The sequence below is a fragment of the Dama dama genome, chromosome 1 (assembly GCF_033118175.1).
Source record: "Dama dama isolate Ldn47 chromosome 1, ASM3311817v1, whole genome shotgun sequence".
Classification (NCBI taxonomy): Eukaryota; Metazoa; Chordata; class Mammalia; order Artiodactyla; family Cervidae; genus Dama; species Dama dama.
In genome coordinates this window covers 42605241-42616176 of record NC_083681.1, presented here as the reverse complement: position 1 = coordinate 42616176, position 10936 = coordinate 42605241, and the positions used below count along the sequence as shown (strand labels likewise).

Below are 10936 nucleotides of genomic sequence, written 5' to 3'. Positions count from 1 at the left end.
CAAGAGGTTGTACCGGCTCTGCTTCGTCCCGGCTTAAGGTCTGAACACTGTGCCCAGAGAATCAGTACCGGGGCAGTTCCTGCATCAGTCTCCTGGAGCTCATCTCTAAAACTTTCTAGGCATGAGGGACACCCCCCTCCTCAACCTACAAACCCCACACTCACGGGCAAGCAATGCGCGCGCCCGATAACAGAGCGCGCGCCCAAGGGAAGGGAGGGAGGGAGTGAGGGCCGCCTAGGCCCCGCCCCCCGCGCTCTTATAAAGCGGAGGAACGCGAGCCGGCCACTCAGTGGTTTCTTGGTGACACTAGGCGAAACAGCTCGAACCTTGTCACTTTTGGCTTCTCACTGCAGCTTCGACGTCGGGATTTTGCCACTGCCAGAGCGTCGTCTCAGACTTAATACTCCAAAGAATTTTGGCAGATCACCCTCTCAGCAGGTATGCACCGCGGGCGGGGCGGGTTGAAGTTGCGGGGGCTTGCCTAGAAGCGCTGAGTGAGGGGTACAATCTACTTTGCAGGGTCCTCTGCTGGGTGCGTCCCGCATCCCGAGCCCAGCTCGTGGACACAGCAGGAACTCCAGAGACCCAGTCCCCTCTGCTCCGTCAGCCAAATTCTGAGAAGTTGAGTGGGGAACCTCTGGGAGCCTGGCGCTGGGCAGCGGCCTCCCCTGCAGGGCCTGTCACCCGCTTGGCGGGTGCAAATGCCGCTGGCGCCTCTCTGCGCCCCTGGGAGATAAGCGTCTGAGTCAGGCGGAGCGCAGGCTCACCCTGGCCGCGCCGGGGGGCCCCCCGCTCGCCTCCTTGCCCCGCCCGGCGGTGCGGCAGGCCCGGACACTCAAGCTCTGCTCTTTTTTCTCCTTCTCCAGGGTCTGCGCATCGCAGCCGGGATGAAGCTGGTTCCCGTCGCCCTCATGTACCTGGGCTCGCTCGCCTTCCTAGGCGCGGACGCCGCAAGGCTCGACGTGGCGGCAGAGTTCCGAAAGAAGTGAGTGGCTGGCAGCGCCTTCCCCAGTCCTGGTACCTGCAAGGCAAGGGAAACTGACCAATGGTCGCCGAGGGGTTAGAAATGAAGAGGAATGGGAATGGGTCAAGACCTCGCCAGGACGATTGCGAATCGAGTCTCTTTGTTTTTTAGATGGAATAAGTGGGCTCTAAGTCGTGGAAAAAGAGAACTTCGCGAGTCCAGCAGCTACCCCACCGGGCTCGCCAACGTGAAGGCCGGGCCTGTCCAGACTCTTCTTCGGCCCCAGGATGTGAAGGGCACCTCTCGCAGCCCGCAGGCCAGGTAACTATGCCAGGCGCCGTTGCGAATCCCTCCTTTGCCTTAGCCCTGGGGATCATCAGGGCTGTATTGCAGTTGAGATGCAGATGGCAGTTTCCACCTCCCTCTGGTCTTAGAATGGTTCCCTTCCCGATGACTGGTGGGGGTGGTGGTGGTGGATGTGGGGGTCTCACATAGCCTTCCTTTCCCGTCTCCAGCAGTCCTGACGCAGCCCGCATCCGAGTCAAGCGCTACCGCCAGAGTCTGAACAACTTCCAGGGCATGAGGAGCTTTGGTTGTCGCTTCGGGACGTGCACGGTGCAGAAGCTGGCGCATCAGATCTACCAGTTCACGGACAAGGACAAGGACGGAGTCGCCCCCAGGAGCAAGATCAGCCCCCAGGGCTACGGCCGTCGGCGCCGACGTTCACTGCCCGAGGCCAGCTTGGGTCGGACTCTATTACAGCCTCCAGAGCCAAAGGCGCGAGGTGCCCCAGACTCCCGGGTGCATCAAGTATTTGCCACGCTCCATAGGATTTAGGCGCCTGGGCAGCAGCGCACGCATCTCGCCGGCACCTCTCGGGCGGGAGGGCTTCCGCGCGCCGAGCCCCTCACTCAGCCTATGGGCCCGGGCTGAAAACAGCCCTGAGAGACCGAGGGTCCAGGAGGCACCGTCCGGCAGCCAGCGAGCACTGGCTTTGCAGGAACCCGTCCTCCTCGGAGGGGAGGCAGTGTTTTCTTCACCCTAATTGGGGCCAGGTGCCCAGGGTGGGGAGGTGGGTGCAGAGGGAATCCAAAGGAGCGTCGTCTGCCAGGCTCGCGGAGAAGAGAAACAGCGAAACAAACGCTGAGACCCTCAGGGGCAAGGGTCTGAGCCACTGCCGTGCCCGCCCACAAACTGATTCCTGATGGGGTGTCGCCCCACCGGGGCGCAAGCCTCACTATTACTTGAACTTTCCGAAACCTAGAGAGGAAAAGTGCAATGAGTATTGTATATACAGAGGTAATTATCAATATATTTAAATTTGTTGTCAAGATTTTTTTTGTAACTTCAAATATAGAGATATTTTTGTACGTTATATATTGTATTAAGGGCATTTTAAAGCAATCGTATTGTTCCCCTCCCCTCTATTTTAATAAGTGAATGTCTCAGCGAGATGCAACGTTGTTTGCTGCGTGGAATGTGAGAGTGTGTGCGTGAAAGAGATGAGTTGCCTCTTGTGGAAGAAGAAAACACCATGTCTGTATAATCTATTTACATAAAAGTGGGTGATTTAAGAAGTAGCAAACCAATAAACTGTCTCAATGCTGATTCATTCCCGGGTCACGAGTCTTGGGAGGGAGAGTGTCCCGGGTCTTGGTCTGCCGGGGAGCCTTAGGGTCCGGCCGCCTGGCGTGGGAAGGTTAGGACGGCTGCGCCGGCTGGTGCTGGTGGCTCTCCGCGCTGGCTGAGCTGCCGGAGTAACCCTCTACGGTGGGACTCGCGGAGCGCGTCTTGCTTGCCGGTAGGGGCTTCGCAGAGATGTTCCAGGTCCCATCTTCGTGGGGCAGGGGGGCCGGGTAGAGTTGGGTGAGCCCTTAGTGGGAAGGTGAGCCCTGGACTCTTTCGATTGCGCAAGAGTCTCAGATTTTATGGAGTCGCTCACGGAAACCGGCGCGAAAGCGCCCCTCGGAGAGTTGGGGTGGTCTCCGAGGCTTTCCAAATGAGGAGTTTCCCCCTGCTTCAGCGGTGCTAAAGTTAGAAGCGACTCCAGCAAAAAGTGCGGGTTCCTCCGGGAAATGCTCAGCCGGGCCAGTTAAGCCCAGTTCTCTCCCGGCCCGGTGCCCCAGCGAGTCCACGGGCTCATAAGCGATGCTGCGGCGCCCCCAGCCGGCCGCCTCCGACGTGCCAGAGCGCCGTCAGGCGGTACGTGCGGTTTAATAAGTCCTCCTACGTGGGAGTCAGCACACAGCCTTAATGAAAGAGGAAAGAAAAAAACAGTTCGCAGATGCCAGCCAGGACCGCCCCCCCAGACCTGTACCGTGGCTCCCTGTTCTGGGACCGTGACTCAGCGCCCACACGCTGCGCCGCGTGCAGCTGCTGACCCGAGTCGGGCCGGACGGACGTGCCGCCGGAACCGTGCGCCTGCGACGGCCTGAGACCTTCATTGTTCCGCCTCTCCTTGCCGCTCTCCTCTTCCTTCCTCCTTCCCAAGACTTTTTCATTTTTTTCTACACTTCTCTCCCTTCTTCCTTCCTCCCCATTTGCTTAAATTTATACCTAATCATCTTAGACGGTTGACCCCAGTTCTGGTGATACAAGCCGGACACTAAGCTCCAGTGAGTGACTAGAAGGGCAGGGGACGTTGAAACAATTCCGACAGAAGAGGAGGATAGGGGAAGGCACCCTACTATTGATGTCCCTGTCCCACTGGTCTCAGTCAGCATCCTGGAGACCCAGGATGGAGTCCTGCTCCCTGCCTTCCCACTTTAAAGCATACTGAAACGTTGGTGCTTCTGGGTGATCTCAGAAACCTTCCTGGTGAAGAAAATCTGAGGGTGAGTTTGAATAATAAAAGTGTTTCCAGGGCAGCCTACCTTGTTTTTGTTTTTGCATCTATTGCATACCACAAGGTCCCTTCTGAGGGCCTAGAATAGTTCCTTTCAGAAAAAACCTGAGTGACGTGAAAGAGGGCCAAGGTCTGGGGCCAGAGATCGCCTGCTTCTGAAGCAGTTTCCAGTTCAAAGAAAGTAGATCCTAGTATGTGGGATGTCTTTGAAGACCATCTGAGGCCTCTGTTTTGAGCACCTGGCTGTTGAACCTGTAGTCTTCATATAGTTCATTGTCCTATTTGATCTTTATTTTATGAGGTTTGTTAGGATTCTAGGGGTTACAAATGCAGCAAGAGCCCATCCTGTCCTCAAGATCCTTCTAGTAAAAGTCACTTAGAGGGAGGTCTGTGCCAGGCACTGCACAAGGTATAGGGGATGTATTGAACGAGTGACTACAAAATCCAGTTTTGGAATTCCCATGCCAGTGAGTGGTTTTGAGTGGTCTGAAGGGGCTGCAAAAACCAGAGAACCACAAACACTTCAGCCTTGCAGACAGTGACTCGGGGTTAAATACTCACCCTTCTCCTTGAGCCAACGTTTGTCCCATAGCCACAGAGCCCTTCAGCCAAACCTCATCCTGGCAGAGTTTCAGCCAGCAGGCAAAGCTGCCAAAGGCAGGTTGGGCACTAGCTTAGGATTGTTCTGAGCAGGGAGCAGGCATTTGCCTTCTGCCCAGGGAGTCTTATGACTCCCTTCAGGGAATCCAAGGCAAGTGAAAGAGATGGTTCAGCTCTGAGATGAAGAGGCAGCTGTTCAGATGGAGTCCTTCCCAACTAAAAAAAAAAAAAAAAACATCTGTGATTGGAGATGTGTCTGAAAGGACAAGAGGCCTTCCTTAAACCAGTCCAGTAGAAGTTCTGAATTGACTGAAGGTCATCATCAAACTGTGGAGACCTTCTCTGTGAACCATCCAACCTTCCTTCTGAATTTTTTTTCTTTTCATAAGGTGTCAAAGCCTGTCAGGATAAGGCCTCTTGATTCCAAGAACACGTCGTTTATCAACAGTGATGAGTCATTTGTGAGCTGATCTGACCTGTCTGTGGCTGAAGAGTAGCCACAGCTTTTATCTTTAGCTACTGTTGCTGGCTGTGGGAATGGTACCATCCATTTGTAATCAAACACAATGTACCAAGCAGTTTCTTCAAAAGCTGACACCTTGGCTGAACAGCTAAGGGTGGAAGGGAATGATGGGGAGGAATGGAAACCGATTTCTTTTTTTAGCACCTGCTTTGTATCAGACATTCTCCTTGCCACTTTAATCTCTTATCTCATTTAATTCTTACAGCAGCCTTGTGGAGTAGGTGTTATTATCTCTGTTCTGTCTGCGGATAAAGAGGTTGAACCTCAGAGACGTAAAGTAACTAAGCCAAGGTCACACAGTGAGTAATCAGGGCTGGAGTTTGGATTTGCACTCAAGTGCTACACGCTATTTTGATGCTATGAAGACATAGAGAGTAAGGTGGGATAATTTTAACATTTGTATTCTCAAGCCAGATGTCCCCAAATGTCCTCTAATATGAGGATGGCTTGGGTAGGTGATTTCCACCTGTGGTTCTGAGAGATTTACATGAGGCTGGTAGGACTGGAAACCAGAACGGCTTCAGTGGTATGCTCAGTGAGTGCAAAATAAATAAATGGAGTGAGTTTTTAAATTCTTGGACCTGGTTTGAAGCGGGGATTATAAATCAGAAATAGTCTCTTCCCCACCCCCCGAGCTAAGCTACTGACCTCTTTGGTTTTTGTTGCCAAATATAGTTAGAACATACACTGAAGACCTCAAGAGCTGGCTTCTGAGAGAAAGGCCTTCTGAGCTATTCCTGGCCAAACCCAGTCCCACACTGCAGGTCTTGAGTCGCCTGGAAGGACACCTGTGTCTACAAAGCTGCAAATAGAGCTTCCACCCTTAGGTGGAAGTTTTGTCTCTGGCAATTGCTGCCCAGGACAGCTTTTCAGCTGACAGAGTTCTGAGTGCTGCCCCTCCTTTCCCCAGCTGGGAAGCCAAGGGCCTTGTTAGCTTGGGTCCCACAGAGCTTTTTGCCAAAGCCTGATTGGAGGCTTGATCTTCATTTGTATGGGAAGAAGGGTGAGGCTAGATAGCTATCTGGTGGTCCCGCTGGTCTCGTTCCAGAGTTATTTTGGAACGTTCTGGAAAAATAATAAAATGACTGTGACCACACAGGCAGATGAATTTACTAGGTTATTGTACATCTATCAAAAACCAAGAAAGTAGTTCTGAGTATTAAGATGAGTTTTTGAGAAAGAAATGCATGTTACTTATCATATAATATTTATTCAGTGTAAAACAAAGAAATGATTCACCTTTCATACCACTCCCAGAGAGATAACCACGACTAATATTTTAATGTTTACCTTTTTAGACATATACACATATACACATTTTTAAAAACTGAACTTGAGTGCAGAGAGCTGAATTAAACATACTTCTCAGTTTAAGGCAAGCTGTTGTTATCCGTCTTTCCAAGGCTTCTCTCTTGTTTTAATTATTTATTTTTCTCCTTTATTTCCCATCCCCCTTCCTATTTCCTCCACAGGAACTGTCTTTCATATGTTTGATATTTTACTTATTCTATGTTTATAATCCTGTAAAATTGTTTTGTTGTTTTGTGACTTATGTGTTTGTATGTGCATGTATTCTGTGTGAAGCACTTTATCATTCCAAACTTGTTTTTTCCAATTAATCAGTATCAGTTCTTCTTTTCGGGAACAAAGACCTGCTGATTTCAGGACTTAATAATGCTCAGGTTCTTGATGTCTCATCACAGAAAGAATTCGGTGAGAGACAAAGTGATAGGGTAAGAAGTGGATTATTTAGAGAGAAATGCACTGCACAGACAGAGTGTGGGCCATCTCAGAAGGAGAGAGCAGCCATGACTATGTGTTTTTAACATACAAGTATATTGTGTTAAAATTTTTCCTACTTTTTCTTACTAACCACTTAACAAATAATTATCCAAGTAGATTATTCCTTCTTACAGCTGCATATTATGGAGTAACAATGCATCTATCACATTTTAATTTTCTTGTCTCTTAATGAGAGACACTTGGGTTGCCTCCAGCACCCGTTTGCCACAAATAATGTATACAAGAACATCCTGTTTCATGTCCTCTAATGGATCTGAATAAGAATTTCTTGAGATTATATATCCAGAAATGGCATCAAAAGACTTCTGCAGACAATGCTAAATTTTGTGAGATTACTTCTCAGAATGCCTGTCCCAGTTGGTATTCCCACCAGCAGTGCACGTTCCTACCTCCCTGTATCCCTGTCATCCTCTGTATGGATTCACATTTGCCATCCAAAAGGGTATACATTAATAAGGCACTATTGTTTTACCTTCCATTACTGCTTACTGCTGAATTTTAGCACTTCATTTATTTTACTGTTTTAAAGGTAAATTCTTAGAAGTAAAATTACTGAGACCATTTTCTCACTCCACACGCAAATGTAAACTAAAAGTGTTTTGAAGATTTACATGTAACCTCTGAAACCTTAAAACTTCCAGAACAAAACTGGACAAAACACCCTAGGCAATGTGTTCTTTGATGTTGGTCTTAGCAAAAATTTTGCCTGTCTCCTCAGGCAAGGACAACAAAAGCAAAAATAAACAAATGAGACCACATCAAGCTAAAAAGCATTCGGACAGCAAAGGCAGCTATCAACAAAACAAACAGGCAACCTACTGAATGTGAGAAGATATTTGCAAATGATGCATCTGATAAGGGGTTAATATCCAAAATATGTAAAGAACTTGAACAACTCAATATCACAAAACCAGTCTGATTAAAAAATGGGCAGAGGATCTGAATAAGTATTTTTCCAAAAAAAAAAAAAAATACAAAAGGTCAATAAGAGCATTGAAAAGATACCCAACAACACTCATCATCAGATAAATAAAAATCAAAACCACAATGAAATAGCACCTCACTTGAGTCAGAATGGCTATCATCAAAAAGATAAGAAATATCAGGTGTTGTAGAGGATGCAGAGTAAAAGGAATCTTTGTCACTGTTGATGTGAATCTAAATTGGTGTAACCTCTATGGAAAACTGGCAACCCACTTTAGTATCCTTGCCTGGAAAATCCCATGGACGGAGAAGCCTGGTAGGCCCCAGCTCATGGGGTCGCAAAGAGTCGGACATGACTAAGTGACTTCACTTCACTTCTATGGAAAACAGCATGAAGGTTCCTCAAAAAGAAAAATTAAAATGGAGCTACCAAGCAATCCAGCAATTTCCACTCCTGGGTATTTATTAAATAAAATAAAATAAAAACGCTAATTTGAATAGACGTGTGCAAGAGGAGCCTGGTGGGCTACAGTCCATGGGATAGCAAAGAGTTGGACACGACTGAACTATTAAGCACACAGCACACATGTATGATATACAATGGAATATTGTTCAGTCATAAATAAGAATGAAATCTTATTGCAACAGACTTGGATGGACCTAAAGGGCATTATGCTAAGTGAAATGTCAGACAGAGAGACAAATACTGTATGTTTCCATTTTCAGATAGAATTAAAAAAAAAAAAAAAACAGGACAAAACAGAAATAGACAGATACAGAGAAGAAACTAGTAGTTGCTAGAGGGAAGGAGGATGGGGAATGGATAAAATAGGTGAAAGGGACTAAGAAGCATAAACCACCAGTTATAAAATAAATAAATCACATGGATGTAATGTACAGCACAGGAAATATAGTCAATAATACTGTGATAACTTTGCATGGTGCATGCTCAGTTATGTCTGGATCCTTTTACTAGGGAATGGCATAAAGGGTGTAGTCTGGTCACTGTGTGTGTGCTCACTTGTGTCTGTCTCTTTGCGACCCCTTGGACTGTAGCCCACCTGGCTCCTCTCTCCATGGGATTTTTCCCGGCAAGAATACTGGAGCAGGTTGCCATTCTCTTCTCCAGGGGAACTTCCCGACCCAGGGATCGAAAACCTGTCTCCTGGTCTCCTGCATTGTCAGGCAAATTTTTTTACCACTGAGCCACCCGAGAAGCCCCAACTTTGCTTGGTGCATAATCTATAAAAATCACTACATTGTATGTTGCTGCTGCTGCTGCTGCTGCTAAGCCGCTTCAGTCGTGTCCAACTCTGTGCGACCCCATAGATGCAGCCCACCAGGCTCCCCCGTCTCTGGGATTCTCCAGGCAGGAACACTGGAGTGGGTTGCCATTTCCTTCTCCAATGCATGAAAGTGAAAAGTGAAAGTGAAGTCGGCAAGAGTACTGGAGTGGGGTGCCACTGCCTTCTCTACTACATTGTATACCTGAAACTAATATAGTATTGTAAGTCAACTATATTTCAATAAAAAAATAAGTATATTTATTGAGCCCATGAGTATGTGCTTTTTTGTTAAATATTGTATACGTATTGCCAAATCAACCTCTGGGATGATCAGTTTTTACTTCTACTAACAGTAAATGTCAGTCTCCTATATTCTTAGAAACACTGAGCATTATCCCTCTTTCTTAATACTGTGTTATCTGATAGGTAAAAATGGTATTTCTTATTAGAAAGTTTTATTCTTTTCCTTTGTTTTTAGACTGCATTTATATATTGCTAATTCTGAACATATTTAGTTGATACCTTCATTAAAAAAAAAATTTATTTAGCTGCACTGGGTGTTAACTGTGGCATGCAGGATCTTTGGTTGTGGCATGTAAACTCTTAATTGTGGCATGTGGGATCTTACCAGGGATTGAACCTGGGCTTCCTGCATTGGGAGCCTGGAGTCTCAGCCACTGGACCACCAGGGAGGTCCCTATACTTTCATTCTAATAACTCTATAATCTTTATCACCTGACTCTTAGTCATCATGATTTATTTCCTATTTCTGTAATTTTGGGTTCTGAGCTCACCTTGTTAAAAGCTTCTGGGTTAAAACAAAACAAAACAAAACAAAACAAAAAAGCTTCTGGGTTGAGGTGAATTGCTCCAGAGAGGTTTGTGTTTGTTTTTTCTTACTGCTCCAGAGTTGTTACACCAGATTTTTATTTTTTATTGGAGTATAATTGCTTTACAATGTCGTGTTAGTGTCTCCTGTACAACAGCGTGAATCAGCTATATGTACATATATATCCTCTCCCTCTTATACCAGCCATTTTTAATGTTAACTTTCTGATTTGGTGTTTCTAAACCATGCACATGGCTTTTGTGTTGGAGAAGTGGGGCATAGCTTTTGGAGGATCCTGGATTTGCTTGTGTGTCTCAGTTCCTTTTCTTCTGTGCCTAAGAAAGTTTCTTTATTACCAGGGAGAGGAAAATCCTCCCTGAAGCCCAGGCAACTATTGATACTTTTCAGTTCAAGCTCTCCAATTCTGATTTTCAGTTACCTTGGTTTGGTCTCTTGTGAATTTTCTGTATGTTCATGGGAGTTCAGTTATCTATTTAAAAGGATGTTAAGTATACTTTACTTAACATGTCTAGATGTTTTATAGTAGTTGAATTTTTAGCTTGTCTAATTTGCCATTATCTTCAGAAATAGGAGTCAGTATCAACTCTTCTCATTATTACTTTAATTTACAATATTTCTTTGATCAATGGTAATGAAATATTTTTCATATCTTTATGATAATTTATATGTCCTCATATATATTGTTTTGTTGCTGTTGATCCTTTTGTTCTATTGGAATTTTTTTTTTATTGATTTGAAATTCTACTTAATTTAGCAATATTAAAGTTTGGCACATACACATATTCCTTTTTTTGTGAAGTGTAATTTATTTTTTTGCCCTATAAAACTTTAGATATTTATATAATCAAAGATACTAGTTTTTCTGTTAATTTTTGCCTTTGTTGGCTTGATTAGGAAGTCCTTCTCTGTCTTAATATTTCAGAATTTCAAAATATTCATCTATTTTTCTATTATTCATCTGGTTTCATTTTGTACTTTAAACATTTTAAGGTGACTAGAATTTATTTTGGTATATGATGTGAGGTAGAGATTTAACTTTATTTTTTTTTCCAAATGATTAGCAGTTATCTAATATATATATTAATACCAAGTAATATACATTTTCTGCAGGACTTGAGAAGTTTCCTTCATCATAGACTAC

At 45.6% G+C, this 10936-nt stretch overlaps 1 protein-coding gene across 2 annotated transcripts; it reads left to right on the top strand.

Annotated features, from left to right (window-relative positions):
* The first annotated feature begins 293 nt into the window (after positions 1-293).
* Positions 294-2576, top strand: ADM (adrenomedullin). Of its 2 annotated transcripts, XM_061147795.1 has the most exons (5): positions 294-438; positions 520-621; positions 867-985; positions 1136-1285; positions 1480-2576. In XM_061147795.1, the coding sequence occupies exons 3-5, from the start codon at positions 888-890 to the stop codon at positions 1799-1801; spliced, it is 570 nt and encodes a 189-aa protein (XP_061003778.1). In that variant the 5' UTR covers positions 294-438; positions 520-621; positions 867-887; the 3' UTR covers positions 1802-2576. The 2 variants fall into 2 exon arrangements, with proteins under 2 accessions (XP_061003778.1, XP_061003779.1); XM_061147796.1 differs by lacking the exon at positions 520-621.
* The last annotated feature ends 8360 nt before the right edge of the window (positions 2577-10936 follow it).

Coding starts and splice junctions, on each gene's coding strand:
- ADM (XM_061147796.1), top strand. CDS start 888: ATGAAGCTGGTTCCCGTCGCCCTCATGTACCTGGGCTCGCTCGCCTTC. Junction 986..1,135: donor GCGGCAGAGTTCCGAAAGAA/GTGAGTGGCTGG, acceptor TTTGTTTTTTAG/ATGGAATAAGTGGGCTCTAA. Junction 1,286..1,479: donor TCTCGCAGCCCGCAGGCCAG/GTAACTATGCCA, acceptor TCCCGTCTCCAG/CAGTCCTGACGCAGCCCGCA.